Source organism: Dipodomys merriami, unplaced genomic scaffold (assembly GCF_024711535.1).
Source record: "Dipodomys merriami isolate MVZ:Mamm:240054 unplaced genomic scaffold, mDipMer1.0.p SCAF_7, whole genome shotgun sequence".
In the NCBI taxonomy this organism is placed as follows: Eukaryota; Metazoa; Chordata; class Mammalia; order Rodentia; family Heteromyidae; genus Dipodomys; species Dipodomys merriami.
This window is the reverse complement of record NW_027206290.1, coordinates 40,932,789-40,956,441: the sequence shown is the minus strand read 5'-3', so window position 1 is coordinate 40,956,441 and position 23,653 is coordinate 40,932,789. Positions and strand designations below refer to the sequence as shown.

The 23,653-nt window shown below is 44.4% G+C and overlaps 2 protein-coding genes across 5 annotated transcripts; both read right to left on the bottom strand.

The window, feature by feature from the left end:
- Window positions 1-678: 678 nt before the first annotated feature.
- On the bottom strand, window positions 679-12,329 carry LOC138816599 (NADPH-dependent 3-keto-steroid reductase HSD3B3-like). Of its 3 annotated transcripts, XM_070006461.1 has the most exons (5): window positions 12,202-12,329; window positions 6,189-6,378; window positions 2,647-2,811; window positions 1,059-1,871; window positions 679-946 (listed from the first exon to the last, which is right to left on the bottom strand). In XM_070006461.1, the coding sequence occupies exons 2-4, from the start codon at window positions 6,331-6,333 to the stop codon at window positions 1,060-1,062; spliced, it is 1,122 nt and encodes a 373-aa protein (XP_069862562.1). In that variant the 5' UTR covers window positions 6,334-6,378; window positions 12,202-12,329; the 3' UTR covers window positions 679-946; window position 1,059. The 3 variants fall into 3 exon arrangements, with proteins under 3 accessions (XP_069862562.1, XP_069862564.1, XP_069862563.1); XM_070006463.1 differs by lacking the exon at window positions 2,647-2,811 and having other exon boundaries at window positions 679-1,871; XM_070006462.1 differs by lacking the exon at window positions 6,189-6,378 and having other exon boundaries at window positions 679-1,871.
- A 928-nt stretch (window positions 12,330-13,257) lies between these two features.
- Window positions 13,258-21,229, bottom strand: LOC138817117 (3 beta-hydroxysteroid dehydrogenase/Delta 5-->4-isomerase type 4-like). 2 transcript variants are annotated; one of them, XM_070007508.1, is made up of 4 exons: window positions 21,019-21,229; window positions 16,892-17,056; window positions 14,014-14,826; window positions 13,273-13,560 (listed from the first exon to the last, which is right to left on the bottom strand). In XM_070007508.1, exons 1-3 carry the CDS (start codon window positions 21,161-21,163, stop codon window positions 14,015-14,017), a joined length of 1,122 nt encoding a protein of 373 aa, XP_069863609.1. In that variant the 5' UTR covers window positions 21,164-21,229; the 3' UTR covers window positions 13,273-13,560; window position 14,014. The 2 variants fall into 2 exon arrangements, with proteins under 2 accessions (XP_069863608.1, XP_069863609.1); XM_070007507.1 differs by having other exon boundaries at window positions 13,258-14,826.
- Window positions 21,230-23,653: the final 2,424 nt, after the last annotated feature.

Sequence of the window (23,653 nt, the reverse complement as noted above, 5' to 3'; positions counted from 1 at the left end):
TAAATTCAATATCTGGGATATATGTGAGACTTCAGTCATGTTTCTCTTTTCCCAGAATCCATGGCGTGTTTTCATTCTATGAACTGGATAGTGGACATTCGAAATTGAGAATATCCAAAACCTCAAGACTCAAATATCCAGTTTTCTAGAATCTTCGAGAATATTGTCTTTGGAGGTAGTGTGTAGGAGAATCCTGATCAGGACCGTTAGTTAACATGAGAGATTTCCCATGTTCCCCTCAGGTTCTTCCAGGTGTGTATGTGGGGGGGCGGGGAGTGGCAAGTAGACAGCTGAGGCTCTGTCAGGAAATATCACCCAGTGTCCTAGCACTCTTTGTCCCATGACAAACCAGTGGTCTGGGAATGAATGGGAAGATGAGAGCTTTGGTATCCAGCTCCCTGCTGACAGAGAGGGATACAAGTTTCCTCATCCATGACACAGGGACAGCAATTCCTGTCCCCCTGATCTGGTGAGGAGGAAATGTGGGTTCCTATGCCTATCTTCTAGTAGTTGCCTGAAATGTCTGTCTGCTCTTCTCCTGGAGCTACCCACCGCCCTTCTCCCCTCCTGGATCCTCGCTGCTTTTCTGACCCACAGAGGACCATAGTGGATGGGGAAAGGAAAGCTGGTAAGTGTGTTACCAGAAGCTTGCCTTGTCCAGATGAGGCCCTATAAGCATTTAGTGCACTTTCACTTACTTTTATTAGGAATGGGAATTTAACAAAGAAAGAAATGGTCTAGCCTTTGAGCCAGGAAGAAGAACCAAAGAATCGGAGCTTCAAGTCACAAAGACCCCAAGTGGCTCAGAGCAGCTACTGGAGCCGGACACTGCAGGTGAGACTCAGCAGCTCCTCCGTGTACCGGGGTGTCGGGGTTAGGGTGGAAGCTTCTGGATGGGTCTCAGGCTGGGAAGGCTCCTGGTGGCCCAGGGTGACCCTCATTGGCCCTAGTGTCAGAGGGAAGAGGGGATCAGGGCCTGTGTCCCAGTCCCTTTCTGGAGGTGACCAGGGGAAAATGGGGACAACCCCCCCGACAACACTCAGCTCCCCATCTGTCACCTCACTGAGCTTTTGACTTCAGCGTCCCCTTGTGCAGCTTCACTAGTGAGCCGATCCACTCGGTGGTTTTCTGCTTGGCTTCCTCCCAGCTGAAGCGTGGCTCATACCCAAGATCTCGCTGTGCTTTCTTGTAGGAGAAGGTGTACACGCTGTTTGTGAGTACCACTAAGTGTCGGGTAAAGGAGGGTCGGTACTCGTAGATAGGACGCAGCAGGAAGCTCACTGCTTCCAGCAGGAAAGCCAGCCAGTACAGCAGGAAGAGAGGAGGGGTGGGCTTAGGATCAAGGCAGAAGCCCCATTCTTTGCACATTATGTAATTTAAGTCATCATAGCTTTGGTGAGGTGTGTCATCTGAGATGTAGTAGAACTGCCCTTGGATGTTTGGTGCCTTCTTGGGGTCCCTCAGGCCTCTGCAGGCCAGAATGTGGGCCCAAGCCACGTTGCCCACATAGACGGGGTTGACCAGAGAGTAGTGACCTAATTTTACAAGGTTTCCATTGTTCTGTAGAGCACTATTTACTATGTCAGAAAGATGTTTGCTTCCCTCCCCATAGATAAATGGAGGCCTCAAGGAGCAAGTATGCAAAGTGCCACCGTTTTTAAGGGTGCACCCATTGGCTGCCAGCACAGCCTTCTCAGCCAGCTTTTTGCTGTGTGAGTATGGGTCAGTCGATGTGCATTCATGATTCTCTTCTTCCTGGGCATTCTGGATGGTCTCCTTGTAGGAGTTGGGCCCGGAAACTGCAATTGAACTGGTGTAGATGAAGGTTTGCACACTAGCTTGGATGCAGGCTTCCAACAGACGCTGGGTACCTGCCAGTGGAGATCACAGTGTCACCGTTAAGGAATAATCAAGACTATCTGCAATGGTCACAGATTCGGGTTTACCTCCATCCTCACCTAGGGTGTATTCTAGAGACAGGTGTATTCTTTCTTTCCTTAAAGTTTTATTTTAAAACTACATATGTAACTGCATTTCTTCTTATAAATTTTTTAGCTATTTGGTATGTGTGTGTTGTGGTGTGTATGTGTGAACCGATAGTTCCTTTTCTGTTCAGCTTCCTGCAATTTTTTGGTGTATATTTTCGAAGTTGGATTTGGATATCAATTACTCATTTATTATGTTGTCTATAGGTTTCTCCATAGAAGAGAAATCCTTGATTTGATATAATCTGACTCATAGTTTTGCCTTGTATTTACCCTATTGAAATTTTGGTTAACACATGCTTTCCACTGTCCTGTTACAAATATATTTCACCCATCTCTAACATGGAGAACTGTGTTGTTTTATGTAAAACACTTGCAAAGTTGGAAACTACTTTTGCATGGCTACAAATTTGCCATCACTATTACCTTTCACTACTTATTTAATCATACAACAGCTGCTGCTGCTTCCTCTCCTCCTCCTCCTCCTCCTCCTCCTCTTCCATCTTCTGCTCTACTTCTTCCTCCTTCCCATTTCTTTCCTCTTCATCTACTCCTCCTCCTCCTTCTTCCCCCTACCTCCACTTCTGCAATTGTGCCCTGAGACACTAAATAAGGTCTTTGAGATGCTGCTGGAGACCCATCTCTCCCCGAGGTACTATACCTTGGAGATTGACATCAATGATGGTCTGTCTGGGAATGACACCAGTGGTGTCAATGAGAGCAGCGGTATGGATTACGACTGAGACTCCCTGGCAGGCTCTCCACAAACACTGGGCATCCAGAATGTTCCCTTCCAGCACTGTCACCTTAGCCTTTGTCTGCAGCTCTGTGGGGACAGGAGACCGGGCACAGGGGGAGCTTTCTGTATGGGCTGTGAAGATTCCTGATTGGGTGACACTTACCTGGGTGCCCAGGGGCAGTCCTAGAGGGGAAATGTTGTGAGGAGGTGGTGCGTTAAACAAAGGCATAGAGATACGAATTTGTAGCAGTTATTGGAAGACCACAACATGTGCTTCAAACACATCCACTTGCAGAACAGAAATCTGAACAGTCAGATCTCTGTGTTTCGAATATAATTTTTAAGGAGTGCTGTGGGAAATTCATCAAATTCATTACAGAAAATGGAAAGATTGTGAAGAGCTGGCTGTAAGAGGAAGAATTTAGAATTTAGTTCTATAGGGAATGAATGATGGAGGTAGATTTGAAGTTGAGGGAGAAACAGGCAGGACTGTCTTTTTTTGGTCATATCTTTTAAGTTCTTCTCTGAGTGGACTAGAGAACATTTTTTTTGGGGGGGGGATGGTCCAGTTGTGGGGCCTGAACTCTGGGCCTGGGAGCTGTCCCTCAGCTCTTCAGCTCAAGGCTAGCACTCTACCACTTGAGCCACAGCGCTACTTCCGGCTTTTCTCTTTTCACTTATGTGGTGCTGAGGAATTGAACCCAGGGCCTCAGGCATGCAAGGCAAGTGCTCTACCACTGAGCCACCTTCCCAGTCCCTAGAGAACATTTTTAAGAAATGTTATGAACAGTATTGAAATATTTCCTATGAACGAGTTTTAATTTTTAAGTAACAGGTTATTTAATTAGGTGTATACAATTTGAAATCACAGGTACAGCATGGAGTTTGAATCTATTTGTACTTCTGTCTGTATGGTTATATATATTTTTGCTTGAGACATGACTTTTTAAAAATGCTACTCCTGGGACTTAAACTTAGGACCTGGGTGCTGTCCCTGAGGGTTTTTTTAATTGTTTGTTTTGTTCAAGGCTAGCACTCTACCGCTTGAGCCACAACTCCATTTCAAGTTTGGTGTTTTTGTGTGTGTGTGTGTGTGTGAGTAGTTAATTTGAGATAAGAATTTCATAGACTTTCCTTCCTAGGATGGCTTCAAATTGGGATCCTCAGATTTCAGCCTCCTGAGTAGCTAGGATTACAGATACAGTGACTTGCTGATGCCTGCCAAGGATTATCGTCTGATGGTATAATTTTAATAGTATCCTTGACAGATGTCAAAAAAGTTTTTTTTTCTTAAGCCAGGTACTCAACTCTGTAATCCTACTCAGTTGGCTGAGGTCTGAGGATATTAGTTTGAAGCCAGCCTGGGCAGAAAAGTCTGTGAGACTCTTGTGTCCAAATAACCAGACAAAAAGCTGGAAGTGGAAGTGTGGCTTAAGTGCTAGAGCTGTAGCTTAGAGCTAAAAAGCCAAAGGACAGTGCAGAGGCCCTGATTTCAAGCCTGAGAACTTGAGCCAGAAAAAAAAAGAAAAGAGTTTTTCTTATCTATACTACATTTCACCAGGAAATCCATAGTAAATTTTTTTTGGTCCAATGTTGATCAGAAGAAAAAAAATCCAATATGGTTGAAGATAGGATGTTATTAACGTTTAAAAAAATAAGCTTTAAAAACTTTTTAGAGATGGCATAATTATCTCTAGTTACACCTAAATGCACACTTGACTTCCTCTGTCTCTGCTATTTGGGTCTTGTGTGCCTATTTAAAAATTGTGAGGTATAATTTCTGTTTCTTAAAAATTTCAGGTAACTTAGCTGAAAACCACAATTCTATCATTTCTTGTGCTTTGTGTCTTTATAATTGTTTTTGTTTTATTCAATAAGGGACATATTTAACTCAAATGTTAAACTTTTGGATTGCTTTATAAGTTAAGTCATTTTGGTCTAGAGCTAGCCTTGAGATTTCCTAAGTCATCATGAAAACTGATGAGGTAGAAATTAAGCTATAATTACATAAAGGTACTATTAATTCATATTCAAAAGTTGCATAATAAATCAGATGAATAACGCTCTGTATTTTCAGTCATTATTCTAATGTTAAATTATTATTTGGGGCAGATATTGAGGCAGGATAGACAAGAACTGGATGACCCGAGAATCAGGAAATGTGAAAAGTTAGAGAGGAAATCAGGGTCAGGAAGAAAGACCAAGGATTGGTAGAGCATGCAGATTAAATTAACTACTGTAAAAAAAACACATATAAGCATTCTTTCTATCACACCCTTTTCTTTTTGATATTAAGTTGTTCTTGACTGACTTACTCTAATATTTATTTTATTTTTTGGTACTAGAGATTGGATTCAGGATCTCTAACTTGGTAGGCAAACCAATTATCTCCTATAACCTTCTCCCACTGCAAGTCTTTTTCCTATAGTTTTTTTTTCAGCTGGGGTCTTCTGCCTGGTCAGACTGTAATTTTTGTATTTCTTCTTACCATAGCAGATATTTCAGATTCACACCACCATGCCTCTTGATAGAGTTACATTTGCCTGACCTCCCTTTGACATTCTACCCACCCAGTCCTTTCGCAAATTCTATGTCCCTTTCCATTTTCTCAGTACTCTAAATTTTAAAATGAAGCTGTAGTAAATGATTAAGATGTTGACTTAGAGTTACAGAACCCAGGGCATCTGATGTCCTTTGTAAAGTCTCATCCTCATCTTCAGTTTTGTCTAAAGAGAACGGCAGGCACTGTCCCCAAGACATTGACAGAGGTTAGCCAGAGGAAATACCTTGGATGAAGAAGACCCCCTTAGCACACAGCCTCTGTAATATAACTCTCTGCTATGTCTGAGCTCCACATTTACCCCAAACCCCACAAGATGGCCCTGTGGGGTTAATAACATGTCTATCTCCTCTAGATAACTGCCTTCAACCCACTTCTTATCTCCTGATTGTTGGCTTTTGAGAGACAAGTAGCCACCCCTTTACCTGCTCACACTTTTGACCAAACTAAGCCTGTATAGCCACAGCCACTGACCCCCCCCCCAAAGAGATAGCATTCAGGGGTACACAGGAATAAAAGACAGGGACTGAAGGGTTGACTATCTCCAGAGCTCTGCTCTCCATTGCTCCCATGACCTGAGGACTATTGCCTTTTCTCTGTAACCCTCACTGCCAGATGAGTAGGCCAGGCTCCCACCCTGTGCGCAGGGTCACCGAGTGTCTGGGGTGAAGTGTGCTGTATCTTTCCACCTGCTGCACAAGCATCAAGAGTGCAGAACACATGCTCCCCAAACATCAGTTCATTGCTGATTTTCCTGTACCATTCTCCACTCCCTCTAATGGGCTGAGCCTACGGGAGAAGCTGCACAACTTTTTAATTTATTTACTATTTTTGTAAGACAAGGCTCCCTTTCCCCCATACCTAGGCTTTACTTTAGAGCCAAATGCTCAATCCGGTAACTCACTAGATAACAGCTCCTTGTTTTCTGGTCTTAAGGTTCTGTACAAGGCTCTGATCTCCTGTAGCTTATTTTCTTCCGTCAACAAGCTGATGATCCTCTGTCCCAGAAACCCTCCTGCTCCTGTCACCAGGCATCTCCACCCAGTCATGGCCAGTGCAGGAGTAGAACACAGCAAGAAGAAGGTGGTATAATCCTGGAGAGGATTAGAAAGCAACCAGTGAGCACAGACTTTTAGTTCCCAGTGGTAATGGCGTGGAGAGAAAACCCAACAGAAACCACTTATCCTCTTACTTTCCTGAGGTGTAAACCGTGCCTATGCTCTAAAATTATGTGAAGAGTTTATCCTAGGGATAGCAGAGAAGTGATTCTTTAGTAGATACAGCTAGGTGGCCTCCCATCCAGTTCAGTTCTAACATTTGAGCTGGGCGCTGGTGTGTAATACTAACTACGCAGGAGGCTGAGATCTGAAGATCCCCGCTCAAAGCCAGTTCAGACAGGAGAGTTATCAGATGCTTATCTCCAATAAAACACCAAAAAGTCCTGAGCGGAAAAAGCTAAGGGACAGTACTCAGGCCCTGAGTTTGAGTCCCTGTACTGGCACGCATGTGTGTGTGCACACGCACACACACACACAAAAAGAGAAAATTCTAATAATTTGTGTCAGCACACTGCTTGTTGCCCTGATACAGCTAGATGATATATGAGTTCATTCCCTGTGCTTCTCAGCAATCAGTTAAAAAAAATCAGAGATTTGTATGACAAACGCCTATTCACATTCCATTAAGTAGCTTGAGTCATCTATAGAACTTAGATACATGTTTACTTACACTTGTTGGTTTATTATACTGAGATACTTTAGAGGACAGAGATGAAGGGCAGCATAACACCAGGAATGGAGGAAGGAGAATAATCCTTATATGCCCTTGTTGGGCCCACCAACCTCTAGGAAAACATCCATATCTATCTGAAGCTCTTTGCACCCTGCCCTTCGTAGACTTCCCGTGTAGGTGCTAATGAAGAAGGAGTTGAAATAAGCTTGGCACACAGCAGTGCTGAGAGATCAGATGGGGAAACCTGGCAAGGTCTGTCTGCCTACAGTCCACAGCAGTCCTCCTTTGAAGAATAGTCTGAGCGGGACTATTCTAGAAGACGAAAGGGTAAAGCAAATTAGAAGAAAAAGCATAAAAGATACTGATGAAAAGATGTTTTTCTTTTCTTTCTTTCTTTTTTTTTTTTTTTTGCACAGAGTGAGCAGTGAGGAAGAGGGAGAAGGTTTATACAGCAACCTCTGTGTGTTCAAAGGCCAAATGCTGCCATCTTGGTTACCTGCCTGAAGCAGTGTTGGGTAGAACAGCCATTAGGAGGTGGGTTCTACCAGAAGGAAGTGAGTGTCTCTGGATATATGCCAAGGGAGGGGCTGCGGGGGCCATTTCCTCATTGTCTCTTGCACTTCCTGGCTCCCATGTTGTGAGCAGCATTGCTCTACTTTGTACTCTTGGTCATGGTGTTGTGGCTCACTGTAAGCCAGAGCTAGCTCATGGGATTAAGTGCCCAAGGACTGAAAGCTTTGAAACTGTGAGCTGAAATGAATCACTACCCCACCCCTTTAAGGCATTTATTCAAAGTCATTTACCACACTGATGGAGAGCTGTTGTAACTTAGTTGCTATGATTTTTTTCCCAGGGAGGATATAACTCAGGAAATGGGAATGGAAACCGTAAGACTTACATTATACTACCAGAAACTATATATCCTGTTTTTCAGACATAGATCTCTGCCATCAAATGAATATACAAATAATCAGCCTCATTTAAAAAAACCCAGTCTGACATTTAATAATGAACCCAATTAAGGAATGTATTTCCTAGGGTGAGACTCCTAGGTGTTTGATTCCCTTCCAGCTTGTCTCATACGCAAAGCCCATAAATTCACAGCAAACATAGAACTTGACCTTGGTGCTCTGGTACAATGAATCCAGTATGATGGATAGTGCTTTTCTCTGAGAGATTTGCAAGTGTTAAGGTATTGTTGGATTTCCCCATGTATTCCTTCATTTCAATGCATTAATCTCCAAACAGGCACATTTGTAAGCTACCAGTCCTGCAAGACCTCCTTTCAGACTGCTTCCATTCTGGTATAGGTTCTCTGTTGGTTGGACCAGCAACTACTAGAACTATACTGATGATTCACTCCAGTGTTGCCAGACAGGGTGAAGCATAGACCCTGGGAACTCTGACCTAAACTGGGATTACCGTCAGGACCCCAGACGGTCTTTATCTAGATTCCTGCGCCTGACTCTTGATTTAGGCAGTTTCATATCAGATTGCTTGTAACCTGTGCTCCCTGGCTCGTCCAAGTTCTCCCTGCTGAAATCAATGCAGAAACTTGTTTGGAGCTTGTTCCCATGTTGAGGGAAAGGGTCCTTCTCATCACCCTGGAGGAAAGAGGCACTGAAATCTTTAAGATGAATTAAGGGAATTATTTACTAGAAGCTTGTTCCCTTCAATTGTATTCATTCCATTATGTAGAACATTGAAGATTTCTACGTTGCTATGGAGTCCTGAGACCCTCTTTTTGCCTTCTTCACACAAACCAGTGTTTTTGAGAATAGTCCAGAAAAAGATGAAGGTAAGATAAAGGGCACTATTCAGGTAACAGGCGGAGCCAGCTAGACAACACGTCTCCACATTCCACAGCACTTGATGAATCCTCTCAAAAGTTTGGTGGTGGGGGGTGGGGGGATTGGAGAAGGGAGGTAATCTGCAGGGCTCCTAGCATTTGGTTTCTGATGACTGGAAGTAGTAGCTAGAATGTTGATAACAAATCCCATCCTGGCCTGCTGACGTTAAATAAATGACTCATGACCCTGGCCAGGGCTGTGGCCTCATTCCACAGGGAAACTAGGAGTCTAGGTTCAATTATCCATCCTACCTGTGGGAGGAGTTCACTCCATGTAATTATACTTTTCAAGAACAACGACTCCCTCTATTGGGAGGCCCTGTTAAAAAGCTTGACTTTTGGGTCTCTGCACAGGAGTCTCAAGTCTGTCTGCTCTCCTGTCTGAGTGTGCGCATGCACTTTCCTTCGCACAAATACCAGTGCTGTTCAGGTTTCCAGGTCTGTCCTTGAATTTTTTCATGAGTCTTAGAGGCTTCTGGCTTCAGACCCAATGATCTGAATCACTAACAGTTACAAAAGCCACTACATTATTCTCCTGACTCCAAATCTTGCACCTTTCTCACCTAAAGTTTAGGTGAATGAAGCCAACTAGTTATACTTACTTTTGTTGCTACTAGCTATGGGGTCTTGCTCAGGACTCAGTCCTGGTCCCTTCTAGTAAGGGATGGCTCAGCACACCCTTATATTTCAGACTTTCCTAGTTTTCAAAATTTTGTTTTCACTTAAGAAGAAAATGGCTCTGGGGCTTGAACTCAGTACTTGGGTGCTGTCCTTGAGCCTTTTGTTCAAGGCTAGTGTGAGCCACAGCTCCACTTGTGACTTTCTTTGCTGAATAATTGGAGATTAAGAGTCGCATGGACTTGCCTCCTGAGTAGCTAGGATTACAGGCATGAGCCAATGACTGTTTCTAAAAATATTTTTTGCATTTACATTATTTGTAACTCATCTTTTAAAAAACATCCACCTTTGTGAAATGAATCTTATGATTCTCTCTTTTGCCTTTCCTGTTCTCTTCTTAATTATTATTACATTATTACTAGCATGTGTACAATCCACCATGGGAAACTGAGACAGTAAATTTGAGCTTTCTGATCAGATCTACGTTTTATATTAGTAAAGTTAGAGGAAATCATTGTAGAAATTGGACCTACCTGCCAAGACCTGAGTGATAGGTATAGTGTGTGGGTTGTAGTCTAGTCATCTGGTCACATATGGCTTGCAAAAGAGGCATAACCATTACTTCATCTGGAAGTTAGCATTTCAGACTCCTCTGAAAGCCCCACTTCTCACACAAAAGATACCTTCCAGAATCTTCTACCCATTGAACCACCAGAGATACATTCCCTTAGGAATAAACTAATATTGGTCTGCAACAATGGATCTATCTGAAACTGTAGGTCCTTTAGCAACTCAAACATCCTCTTCCACTGTGCAGAACTGAAAAAAAAAAGACCTGCTGATCTAATTAGGTTCTCTCACAATCCATTTGAGTGAAATAAATGAGACAATTCCTTTACAGCAATCTCTCTGGCTTCTGTAGTTTCTTAGAATTACCCTTAACCTGAGCAATAGACCACATTGTAGACCAAAGGTCTTAGCTTGTGATAGCTTGCACAGTTTTAATCTTGGCTGGAGCTGTAAGGAAGTTGGTCTAAGTTCAGACAATCAGGAAGCAGTCTGTCCCTTTCACCTATCTTACATTTAATAACAAAGATCCCAGGGCTAGGAAGATGGCTTAGTGGTAGAGTGCTTGCCTTGCATGCATGAGGCCCTGGGTTCGATTCCTCAGCACCACATAAGCAGAAAAACCAGAACTTGCACTGTGGCTCAAGTGGTAGAGCACTATCCTTGAGCTGAAGAGCTAAGGGACAAGGCCCAGGCCCAGAGTTCAGGCCCCACGACCGACAAAAAAAAAAGATCCAACATTTCACTTTTTTCTTGTAAGCTTTTATTTCTGCCCCTTATATTTCCAGTGGCTTTCAGTGAAGCAGAGGTCCACCATACATAACCTAGTGGGTTCCCAGGACTCATTGCTGAGATTCAGCATCATTCTAGTAAATTCCATTCCACTGACCCCAACTCTGAACTATTTAAGTCAACTGAGATTAAAAGCTACATGGCAGAGAATAACAAAGTGTGTGTGTGTGTGTGTGTGTGTGTGTGTGTGTGTGTGTGTGTGTGTGTGTGTGTGTGTGTGTGTGTGTGTGTGTGTGTGTGTGTGTGTGTGTGTGTGTGTGTGTGTGTGTGTGTGTGTGTGTGTGTGTGTGTGTGTTTAAGTTGATGTGCAGAAAAACAGATTCAAGCAGTCCTGAAAATGAGCTCCCTGGGTATACATATGTTGACAGTAATAACAAAGTTCTAAGATCAGCTCCTATGGAGGTGAGGTAGAGGCATCTGCAGCCCAGGGGTAACGTTCAGCTGTGAGCTTGATTGAAATCTGCTTAACAGTGGTTCTCAACTCCTTTTGCTTTATCTCCACTTTCAAAAGTGCCTTCATACAATGGGTAACTGAGGAACTGAGGCCAGTGCAGATAGCATGACCTTTCACTTGGGCTAGCAAATGCCCTGCCTGCATTTTTTCACATGTCTCCGTTCACCTGAAATGCTTTTGCAGTCACCTTGCATTTCAGGAATGTCAGAATCCATGGAAGAATCCAAACTTGTCAGTGCTTCTCAAAAACAACAGCTCTTGACAAGGCTCCAGCTGTCCACTCCTTAGCTAATCATCCACTTGACCATCTGGTTACCCCTTTGATCATAGACCTCACATTTGACCTCAACAAGGGACTTAAGCATGCATTCCTGCTTGTGTTCTTCCTTCATCTAACCCTAAAGCTCAGATCTCTTATCTGGAAGACTGGCTGAATTTCTTTCTCTCTTCTTCCATGTGCAGACCTATTACTAAATCTTCCCTTGCCTTTCAACAATTCAGACCTCCTTACAGTCTACAGTGGAATGAGTGGCCAGGTGTGACAGGTGTAATCTTCACTTTAGGACCCTAGCCTAGTGTCACTCTGGGTACAGTCACCCTATAGCCATGGTTGAAGCGTGAAGAACAGGCAGAATGAAATATGATTGGACGCCAAGTAAATGCCTGAGTGCTAAGAGTATGAAAGGGGAAAGTTGTGTGTTTGGCTGTTGTATACCTTCCTTGAAAGATCAAGGCCAGGGGCCACCACAGCCTGCCTTAGGGAGGGATAGGGGAATGACTCTGGTCGTAAGCCCAAGAAGTACATATCACAATATCATACCCCTCTTCTTCCCTCTGCCCCATCATGACAAAATCCCTGCATCCACCGCCACCAGAAACAGCAGGAAGAAAATGAAAAGTTCTAACCTGTTCCGCTGTTGAAAGGTAGATCGTCCATAAGAGCCTGTGTTCTTTCCTCACCTGTTACAGTGGGGCTAGAGCTTTATATGCTGACTTCTGAATGTAATAACCTTTGATTCTTGTTGTATGCACATTACAGGTGCTTCCTAGGATAACACTGCTTTTGTATTTGTAAATGTGTTAATGAGTACCACTAGTATCTGTTTCCAAATACATGTGTGTACATTCCTTATCAATGTGGGAGGGGTGGAATCGAGGCGAAGTCATTGAACAGGTAATTATGGAAAATGGGACATTCTCTACTCTTGAAAAATAAGATGCTCACGGGGCTGGGAAGGTGGCTCAATGATAGAGCGCTTGCCTTGCATGCCTGAGGCCCTGGGTTCATTCCTCAGCACCACATAAGCAAAAAGAAAAAAGCCAGAAGTGGTGCTGTGGCTCAAGTGATAGAGCACTAGCCTTGAGCTGAAGAGCTGAGGGACAGCGCCCAGGCTCAGAGTTCAGGCCTCATGACTGGACCCAAAAGAAAAGAAAAATAAGATGCTCTCAATTTTTAAATATGTAAAGAAGGGGCTGGGAAGGTGGCTCAGTGGTAGAGTGCTTGCCTTGCGTGCCTGAGGCCCTGGGTTCGATTCCTCAGCACCACATAAGCAAAAAGAAAAAAGCCAGAAATGGCTCTGTGGCTCAAGTGGTAGAGCCCTAGCCTTGAGCTGAAGAGCTGAGGGACAGCGCCCAGGCCCAGAGTTCAGGCCCCATGAACGGACCCAAAAACAAAAAAACAAAAAAACGTAAAGAATTACCCATTAACCATTTCTGCATATTTTATCTTGATGGTTATCGGGAATGCTTGTCATCTGCCGTGGACTTTGACAAATCATACTTTGCATGGTCTCTCTGCATTCCACAGAAATATGGAGTTAGCAGGAAAGAAGACCTGTAAACAGAACCTTTCACCTCTTAGTGATCATACCTGCCTCCTTGTTTGCATTTCAGTGAGCCCTTAGGATTATGGGAATGCTGGGTATTTGTCCTGGAGGAAGATAATCACAAATCTGGGGTCACCCAAGTTCTTGAAGCATCAAACCTTTTCAGCATCCTGTTATTTATTTTGCAAACTGTTCATTGTTAAAAGGGTTTACTTTCTGGAGTTTCAGTCGGGAATATGCATATGTGTGTGTATGCATATGCCCTTGTACATGTTTATGTGATAGATTGTTTTGAGTCTAAGGCCCATGGATAGGAGAGAAACAGGCACCTTTTGGGGAACTCTGTGCCTGTCTTGTGGTACATGCCTGAGTACTGCTCCCTTCCTGAAATGTCCACCATCCTCCTCCTGGTTCCAGGCTGCTTTTTGTAGTGGGCCAACTGCAGGTTAAAGAAAGAAAACTGGTAAAGCATGTTCACAGATAGACTCTTTGTCCGTGTCCAACATAAGATCTTTGTTGCTCTCTCCATTGACTTTCATTAGGAATGGGAATTTAACAAAGAAAGAAATGGTCTAGCCTTTCAGCCAGGAAGAAGAACCAAAGAATGGAAACTCCAAGTCACAAAGACCCCGAGTGGCTCAGAGCAGCTACTGGAGCCGGACACTGCAGGTGAGACTCAGCAGCTCCTCTGTGTACCGGGGTGTTGGGGTTAGGGTGGAAGCTTCTGGATGGGTCCAGGCTGGGAAGGCTCCTGGTGGCCCAGGGTGACCCTCATTGGCCCTGGTGTCAGAGGGAAGAGGGGATCAGGGCCTGTGCCCCAGTCCCTTTCTGGAGGTGACCAGGGGAAAATGGGGACAACCCCCCCGACAACACTCAGCTCCCCATCTGTCACCTCACTGAGCTTTTGACTTCAGTGTCCCCTTGTGCAGCTTCACGAGTGAGCCGATCCACTCGGTGGTTTTCTGCTTGGCTTCCTCCCAGCTGAAGCGTGGCTCATACCCAAGATCTCGCTGTGCTTTCTTGTAGGAGAAGGTGTACACGCTGTTTGTGAGTACCACTAAGTGTCGGGTAAAGGAGGGTCGGTACTCGTAGATAGGACGCAGCAGGAAGCTCACTGCTTCCAGCAGGAAAGCCAGCCAGTACAGCAGGAAGAGAGGAGGGGTGGGCTTAGGATCAAGGCAGAAGCCCCATTCTTTGCACATTATGTAATTTAAGTCATCATAGCTTTGGTGAGGTGTGTCATCTGAGATGTAGTAGAACTGCCCTTGGATGTTTGGTGCCTTCTTGGGGTCCCTCAGGCCTCTGCAGGCCAGAATGTGGGCCCAAGCCACGTTGCCCACATAGACGGGGTTGACCAGAGACAATGGGCCTGTTTTTCTAAGCACACCATTGGTTCTAAGGGCTGTCATCACAATGGGAAGAAGGAATTTGTTTCCCTCCCCATAGATGTACATAGGCCTCAAGGAGCAAGTATGCAAAGTGCCACCGTTTTTAAGGGTGCACCCGTTGGCTGCCAGCACAGCCTTCTCAGCCAGCTTTTTGCTGTATGGGTATGGGTCAGTTGATATGTATTCATGATTCTCTTCCTCCTGGGCATTGTGGATGATCTCATTGTAGTTGTTGGGCAACGCTGTCTCCACTGTGCTGGTATAGATGAAGATGGGTACACTTGCGTGGACACAGGCTTCCAACAGGAGCTGGGTACCTGCCAATGGCAAATACGGCATCAACGTGAGGAAATGAAGTAGAGGGTTTGCCATGGCTTCAAAGGTCATCTCTGTCCTGTACCCAATTGGAGGAACCATAGATATTAGCGGGCTTTTTATCAGACCAAGAGTCAAATATGGAAGTGATAGCCACAGGTACAGGAATAATGCCCAAAGCAACAGATGCTGATTCGTGGGACCATAATCCCATGTGTCTGTGTATGAATAGATGTATTTATGAGTATGTGTTTGTGATTATAAACATATTCTTTGTCATTTTTTTTCCTTTCCGGTATAGTGGCTTAAGTTAATTTTTATAGACATCATTTCATTAAAAAACCAGTTATTTTAAGTGCATAATCTCAGGAGCCCATAGTTGTTTTTTTTTAGACAAGTGGGAATTCACCCAAGCAAATAATGTAAATGTACATTATTCTGTTGTTTATGCTTTTTTATATATGTCAATAAATCTTTGTCACATGATCATTCTGTGCCTCAATGGGCAAGTTGTTATCTAGCTGGTAGATGTTAGACACCTAGCTGCTGTTGTGGGTTTTGTGTTTCCTGCGAAGCCACTTCTAGGTCTTTCTCTAACTTCATTGACCCAGGAATGAACTGTGTTCTCTGGTTCTGCACTGGTCTTTTCTATTGATTGTGGTGGAGAACTAGTGAGCGAAATGTGCCCTCGGCTGGGAACATGCACACTGTAGGTGGGCTCCTGTGTCACTAAAGCGTTTTGTTCATGGTGGAGAGGCAGAGTGTCTTCTCTAATTGAAGGAAAGACTGTCCTAGCAAAGGCAATATATTGAATTGAGTGTTAGATTTATATGTATTGAAGAGTCTTACTGTAATTTTATCTTCAGGACTTCTAATCTCATTTTGTTTTAAGATAAATATGGTAGAAGTGGTGCTATGGCTCAAGTGGTAGAGCACTCGCCTTGAGCTGAAGAGCTGAGGGACAGTGCCCAGCGCCCAGAGTTCAAGTCCTATGACCAACCAAAAAAAAAAAAAGAGCTAAGATAAATATGGTGGCCAAGTAATATGGACTTAATTTCAGCAGAATAAAAATAATCATTATTGTGAAGCATTTTCTTAACCTGTGACAGTGTTTAGTGAAGGTCCCACCTGTAACACGGTCCCTTTTGTCTTCCACCTCTCCTGTTGGAAAATGAACCAGTTAGTCCTTAAAAGCAGAGACCAGAACTGAGTCCTTGAGACACCATCCCCCATGGTGGATAGAGAGGGGTGTGGTAAATTTGACACTAGAATGGGCCACTTCTGAGATACTGGTGGCTTTAGAAGAGGAGCCACTGGGTGGTGATATCGAAAGACAGGAGACAAGAGGGAAAGGACCAGGATGCACTGGGGCTGCAAAGAATAGCTCTTAGGGGTCAGAGGGACTTCAAAACAAAGACAAGGCAGGCCTCTTTGAGGGAATGTGTTTAGATTTGTACTAGATTAAGAACCTACATTTCAGAAAGAACTACCAGTCATGGAGGGATGAGCAGCTGAGGGGTGACTGCATCTGGCTAGGACCAGCTCCCCAAGACCAGTCCCGTGGTGAGCTGAGAGGCTGTCATGGAGAGCAGGAGAGGTGTTTGGGGAAGGCGAGTTCTGAACATGTTTCCTAGCAGAGCTCTGTGGGGTGGCTTTGCTACCCTCTCTAGGGGAATCCTGACTTCAGGTGGGCTCTGAATGGGGGTGTTAAGCGCCTGGTGAGGAGGCAGGGTGAATTGATATCAGGGATTTGGGGTCCGAGTCTGGTTGAGGTTGGAATGTATAAACAGGAGGAAGAGGTCTTCTAGCAGCTGGAGACAATACAGGTGTCTTTAAATCTCTGCTCACCCTGTGAGGCATTCTACATTCTTGCCCCTTCTCAGCCTTGCTTTCTCATAGAAAACACTGAAACCACAGCCCTGAGTTCTCTGGGCTGGGACTGTTGAACTTAGGCAGCAGCAGATCCGGCGCAGGCAGGAGCTGTTATAATGGCTTATTTTCTCCCTTTTGTCATCTGTGTTTTCATCCGTGTTGCCATTTGTCCCCCCTCTCCCCAAGGTACTGTACCTGTGAGGTTGATGTCCATGATGGTCTGTCTGGGATTGATACCATTGACGTCAATCAGAGCAGCGGTGTGGATGACGACTGAGACTCCCTGGCAGGCTCTCCTCAGACACTGGGCATCCAGAATATCCCCTTCCAGCACTGTCACCTTGGCCTTTGTCTGCAGCTCTGTGGGAACAGGAGACTGGGCACTGGGAGGTTTTCTTGATGGATCACAAGAGTTCCTCCTGCAGGTGCCCATTACCTTGGTGTTCAATTACAATCTTAATGCGATCATGTTGGGAGAGGCAGGGCATTCAGTTAATGGAATAGCTAAAAAGACACAGGAATGAACATCTGTAGCTCTTAGTGGGAACAACAACAAAACCCTTTCCATGGCATCCTGTCTATTGAAATGCATCTGAACTGTGTGCTTAGAACATAAGATTCATTTCACAAAGAGAAGCTGGTAATAGTTAGCAAGATCCGAGGGAGAGGTTGTGAGGGTCGGATATAAGAGGGAACACTGTTTTCCCTAGCTTTGTGGGGAAAGGATATTTGTATGTGGGTTTGGCGTTGACAGAGAAACAGTTTCAGAGCTGTAGTTTAGAAAGCTAACAGTGGCATCAGATTAAGCTTGAAATAGAGAGCTATGTGATGGGTAGATTAGCACAATTGTGACTGAGCTCTGAGGAGGTGGAGCTAGGTTCTAGAGCAGTGATTGGAGGAGGGAAATGTAACAATGAAGAATACTTCCTTTCCCTGATAGGACTTGGTAGTTACTGTCTGGGTATAACACAATAGGCAAGTTCCTGTCAGCCCTCTCGGTCCATGTTTGAGTGAGTAGAGGTGGGGCATAGCCATTGATGAGGAATTTAGAATGGCTCTAGTGGTAGACTCCACCGAATCGCTAAGAAACTACTCTGAGAGCTGTCATCACTGTAGCAAACCAGTCAGTGTCAAAGGCACTGCTTCTATAGCCAGCCAGCCATCCCAGGGCAGTGGGAACATGCCAGTGTGCTCTTTCCTGAAAACAACTCTAGACAGCATTGCTTGTCAGGACACCACCATTATGGCTGCCAAAACAAGCACAGGGCTTCACATAGTCTGTGTGAATGCTGTACTCCATGATTTACACATACATGTAGTTTCCTTTCCTACTGATTTCTGACGGCTGAAGTATAGGTGAGGCATGTGAGACCAGAGCAGCTCAGGACACACTTCCAGTGTAGATGCCAACCCAAAACACCCTGCTTCTAGACCTTGCTCTCTTACCCCTCTAGCCCAAAGGTAGGTCTAGTGGCTTACAACCAACTTTTGAGGCAGAAAAAGGATGAATCAATTGAACTGAATTTGACAGTGAAGTAGGACTACTTTCTCTCCCTCCTTCCCTCCCTCCCCTCCCTCCCTCCCTCCCTCCCTTCCTCCCTTCCTTCCTTCCTTCCTTCCTTCCTTCCTCTTTTTTTTTTGCCAGTCATGGGGCTTGAACTCTGGGCCTGGGGGGCTGTCCCTCAGTTCTTCAACTCAAGGCTAGTGCTCTACCACTTGAGCCACAGTGCCACTTCCGGTTTTCTAGTGGTTTATTGGAGATAAGAAGCTCACAGACTTTCTTGCCCGGTCTGGCTTTGAACTGCGATCATCGTATCTCAGCCTCCTTAGTAGCTAGGATAGCAGGCGTGAGCCACCGGTGCCCGGTGGACTATTCTATTTCTTAATCCTCTTCTCAGTGCTGGCTACACCAGGCCCCTTTCTTTGGCAGGCCATCCTAGGAAGGCTCTCTGGTGGATGAAGAGGGACACAGGAGAGACTGCTTGATTAAGATATGTACCTGAGAGTGGACTTCTCTGATTCTGCTCCATTGGGCTGTGCCTCCCTTCCCTTCCCTTCTCTCATACTGGTGTCTTCAGACAGACTGGCTCAGAGGAGATAAGGAGACCAGACAAGAGCAGCCCAGAGCCAAGGGCTATCACAACAAACAGGGTACACAGATTCTGGTGCAGGGAGGACACAGGGGTCCCCATTTCCTTCTGCTGCCTGTCCCATGCACGGCAGCCACCAGTTCTTCCCTGGTGTCTCTTCTTCCCTGCCTGGCATTAGGTTCGTGTTTGAGTCTACTAGGATTATAATTGGTACTGATCCTGTGACAACTTTTATTCCTAAGGAGTAAGCTGGAAATTTGGAGTGTCCAGAGAGAAGGAGACAAGAAGATGAGAGCTGTGGAATGTCCTGTGTGCGCCACGGAGGGCAGAGCAGATAGCCAGGGTAGACATGGCATACTCCTGCAGATAGCCAGGGTAGACATGGCATACTCCCGGCCTGGAGTAGGGTGTGCAAAACTGCTGAGCACACAGTTGGACAGCAAAACTGATTGAGCATTCTCTGGACCAAGAGTCAGAGACCAACTGGAGAGGTTGTGTCAGGGATAAGGCTATCACCTCGGTCATTAGCTCTTAGTCTTTCTCTCTAAGGAGAACTATAGAATTGAGCTCCAGAAGATTCAAGTAGGTTGCACAGAAGTGAAGATGAAAACATATTCTCTGGATAATGAAGACCCTTCCGCACATAGTCTACTTTCCCTGCTCTTTCCTTCTGACTAGGAAACGTGTCCGTACCCCTAAGCACCACTAGATGGCCAACTCTCACCTGATTACGGATCTCAGAGCAGGGAGCCCAGACATTTATCTGGTAACGCTTTGGACAGCCTCGGCCTGCCCGCCCCATGAGACTGGCTCGAGCAAGGGAACAGGCAGTGTGTTCAGGGAGAGAGCTCTGCTCTCCAGCTATCAGATGATCTTTCCTTTATGCAGCTTAAAGGCCTGGCCATCTGATGGCTGAGCTGCTTTTCCTACCCTCCCTACAGGATCTGAGGAGGAAGCACATGGCAAAGCACTGGCCGTCTAGCTGCTGTGTTTACTCCACAGGCAGCAGTTTTGGAAAAGAACTACAGACTTTCCAGAACATTCATACGTGTTTCTTAGTGGGGCTGAGGAAGAGAGGGGCCTGGGGGTAAGCTGTAGAAGAATCAGGGTGTGTCGCCCTGCTTATGCATTTATGTATTATGTATTACGTATTTTTTTTGGTCCGGTCGTGGGACCTGAACTCCTGGCCTGGGCTCTGTCCCTCAGCTCTTCAACTCAAGGCTAGCACTCTACCACTTGAACCACAGCGCCACTTCCAGCTTTTTTCTTTTTGCTTATGTGGTGCTGAGGAATTGAACCCAGGGCCTCATGCATGCAAGTCAAGTGCTCTACCACTGAGCTACCTTCCCAGCCCCCTGTATTATGTATTTGTGCACAGTATTATGTATTATGCATTTATGCATGTATGTACTCACATTTATGTTCTATTTTTTCTTAACTTTGACACAAAAATGTAACCGACTAAAATGACCTGTATTTTATTTCACCCAATAGTCTGAGTAGACTATTTAAAACTCAACAACCACCAGAAAGCAACCAAAAAGCCCATAACTGTAACCCCTCTGTACAGCATCTTTACAATAAAATAAAATTTAAAAATAAAAGTAAAACAAAAGCAAAACCAAAAAACAAACAACTAGTCTTTGGCAATCAGTAGGGGATAAGCCTAAGCCCTCAGTACTTTAAAGAGCTGGAGCCTAAGCCCAGCACCGGTGGCTCATGCCTGTCATCCTAGCTACTCATGAGGCTAAGATGTGACAATTGCGGTTCAAAGCCAGCCTGGGCAGTAAAGTCCATGAGACTCTTATCTCCAATAAACCACCAGAAAACTGCAAGTGGCGCTGTGGCTCAATGGTAGAGCGCTCACCTTGAGCTGAAGTGCTAAGGGACAGCTCCCAGTCCCACAACTGACAAAGGAAAAAGAAAGAAAAAAAGAGCTTGAGCATAGGGGGAGAGCTGATGAGTGATTTCTACAAAAGAAGAGAGGCCTGGCATCTCAGCAACTGCCTGTGTCTGCTTTTTGCACGTCCCGGCAGACCATAATCCACTCTCCCAACAGCTGTGCACAGCTCACTGCCTACTTGGGCTGTCCCACTTGGCTCTGTCCTTCCTGACTACGTAAGGGGAACCTGAGGGACCACGCATCCTTCCACTTCCAGCCTGGACCCCGTTCTCACAAACCCAGGATTCACAATGGAGCCATACCCTGAAGCCTTTTGCTTGCTTACTTACTAGAAAATTCTTCTCTGGTGTCTGGTCTGAAGTTTTTGTCCAGGGCCCTGATCTCTTGCAGGTCCTTCTCCTCCATCAAGAAGCTGATGATCTTCTGGCCTAGAAATCCCCCAGCTCCCGTCACCAGACAACTCCATGCAGCCATAGCAGGCAGTTCGGGAGTCAGAACACACCAAGGAGCACGTGGGACGGCAAGCAGCCGTGGAGAAAGCTGAAAATAGGGTACAAGTTGAATGAGTACAGGGTCTCAGAAACGCCCCATGTCCACTCCATTCCATTTTTGCCAAAGAAACCCCCCCAAAATAAAACCCCAAGTCCCTAGACCTACTTAACCAGCTAGGAGAGGTGGAACAATTTGTACAGTGCTCACCCGTGAGACTGATAGAGGCAGTCAGGCAGTGGTCTGGCCGTTGGAGCTTTATATACTGTAGCATCTGATTCAGCCTTATCACCTTGAATTCTTGCTGTGTGGTCATTGCTCACTTGGTCTCCAGAATCCCTCCTCCCCAAGGACTGATTACCATGAAATCATGTCTCAATCTCTTAAGTACTTCTCTGGCAGAGGAAGAGGAGCTAGCCTCAAGGCTGTGATAAGTTAGTGATGTAGATCTTGCATGAAGAAACCTGTCAGTTCTTACATACTGTCTGGGATTCACAGCCTGTGTACTTAAGTGAAAAGGGTTAAATCCCAGAGATTTTTTTTTTGTTGTTCTGCCGTGTATATATCTGGCAGGAATTTTGCTTTATTTAGCCCATTGTCACCTGACAATGAATGTCATTTGCTACATAGCTTCTATCTTGCAAAATTAAACTAAATTTGCAATAGTGACAGCTCCACTGAGAAAGTTGTATGTAGGGTGAGTTTCTTTCCCTCTTAGTTTATTCTAAACTTCAATTTTTGTTCCTCCCAAAGATGTTTGTATTCCTAGGTGAAGAGCAGTACTGAAAGGATGCTAGCCTGTAATCAACTAGCTAATTTATGATCTGGTCACAGGATGTTGCAGTTTTGTGACTTAGCCATGCTCATCATTGTTCCTGCACTAAGTAGATGTAGGATGCTGCGGATACTGTTTTGGTTAAAGCTGCTCCTCTGCCTTTTGGGTCACAGCTCCACTTCTTGCTCTTTGCTGGTTGATAGGAGATAAGAGTCTCAGATTTTCCTGTCCAGTCTGACTTCAAACTGCTATCCTCAGATCTCAGCTCAGGATTGCCGATTGGAACCACCAGTGCCCTGCTTTGATTTTTACAGAGATTCACTGAAGTGTATAATATACTTATTTAAATGTCCAGTTATTTTAAATGAAGTTTGGACTGTTGAGACAGTCATAAGGCTGTTTGGGGACCTTTATTATTCCCCAAATAATCTATTATCCACATCGACCTTATTCTCAATTCCAGATCTAGATAACTTTTCTTTGGTGTTGTTTTTCTAAAGTTTGCCTTTTCTGGACTTTGGATTAATAGATTCATGTAACACATGGTCTTATGTACCTGTCTTCTTTTACTTGACATAATATTATTTTAGCGATTCTTCTGGGTTAGCACGTGTCAGTACTTCATTCCCTTTAGGTGATGAACACCATACCATTGCTCACTAATCAGTAAGCAATATTTGTTTTTCATTCATCAGTTGGTAGATATTTTTGTGTTTTCCTTTTAGGTGGTATTCTGAAGAAAGCTGCCATGAATATTTATATGCAGACACTCGTATATGAGTACATGTTTTTATTCACCTTGAGTGGAAAACTAGAAGAGAAATAATTAGATTATACCCTCAATTCATTTTTAACTTTTAAAGAAATCCCCAAACCTTTTTCCAAAGTGGTTGTTTCCCATCAACAACGCATGAAGAATTCTGGTTTTCTGACTCAGTGTTTCTTCTCATCCTCTGATTGGTAGGGACTGTCTTTTTATTAGAGCTGTTCTAGGGGTCAGAAATTGTGTTGCCTATGGTGTACATTATCTCTTCATTTGTTTACTAGGCATTCATATACCTTTTTGGTAGAGTATTCAAATGGTTTAAAGAAAATTGAAATGCCTTTGCTCAATTTAAAATTGTGTTTGTTATGTTTTCACTCTTGAGTTATATATTTTTTTGTTGTTGGTTGTGGGGCTTGAACTCTGGGCCTGGGTGCTGTCCCTCAGTTCTTCAGCTCAAGGTGAGCTCTCTACCACTTGAGTCACAGTGCCACTTCCAGTTTTCTAATGGTTTATTGCAGATAAGAATCTCATGGACTTTCCTGCCTGGGCTGGCTTTGAACCATGATCCTCAGATCTCAGCCTCCTGAGTATGTATTTTATAGTCTAGATAAAAATATTTTATCAGGTATATAATATGAAAGTCATTTTTCTCAGGCTATGGTTTATTTAGTGTATCTGCAGGGAAAGGAGATTGCACTGAGAGTCTTATTATCTTTTAATTTTTAAAATAATATCTTCTTATACAGAAACATTTCAATTTCTTTTTCTTTTACTTGTCACTCTGTTTTTTCCTAGTTGAAGGTCATAGAAATTTTTCATCTATATTGTCTTGTAAGAGATATTTAGCTCTTGCATGTGTGGTTTTTAGCTCTTACATTTAGGACCAGAATCCATTTGAAGCAAATGTTACACATGTGTGAGTTAATTGTCTGAA

Excerpts from the sequence above, each read along its gene's own strand:
- LOC138817117 (XM_070007507.1), bottom strand. The coding sequence starts at position 21,163 with ATGGCTGCATGGAGTTGTCTGGTGACGGGAGCTGGGGGATTTCTAGGC. Across the intron at positions 17,057-21,018 it reads CACCAGAGAAGAATTTTCTA|AGCTGCAGACAAAGGCCAAG; the intron begins GTAAGTAAGCAA and ends CTGTTCCCACAG. Across the intron at positions 14,827-16,891 it reads CATGGACATCAACCTCACAG|GTACCCAGCTCCTGTTGGAA; the intron begins GTACAGTACCTT and ends TGCCATTGGCAG.
- LOC138816599 (XM_070006461.1), bottom strand. The coding sequence starts at position 6,333 with ATGACTGGGTGGAGATGCCTGGTGACAGGAGCAGGAGGGTTTCTGGGA. Across the intron at positions 2,812-6,188 it reads AAACAAGGAGCTGTTATCTA|AGCTGCAGACAAAGGCTAAG; the intron begins GTGAGTTACCGG and ends CTGTCCCCACAG. Across the intron at positions 1,872-2,646 it reads CATTGATGTCAATCTCCAAG|GTACCCAGCGTCTGTTGGAA; the intron begins GTATAGTACCTC and ends CTCCACTGGCAG.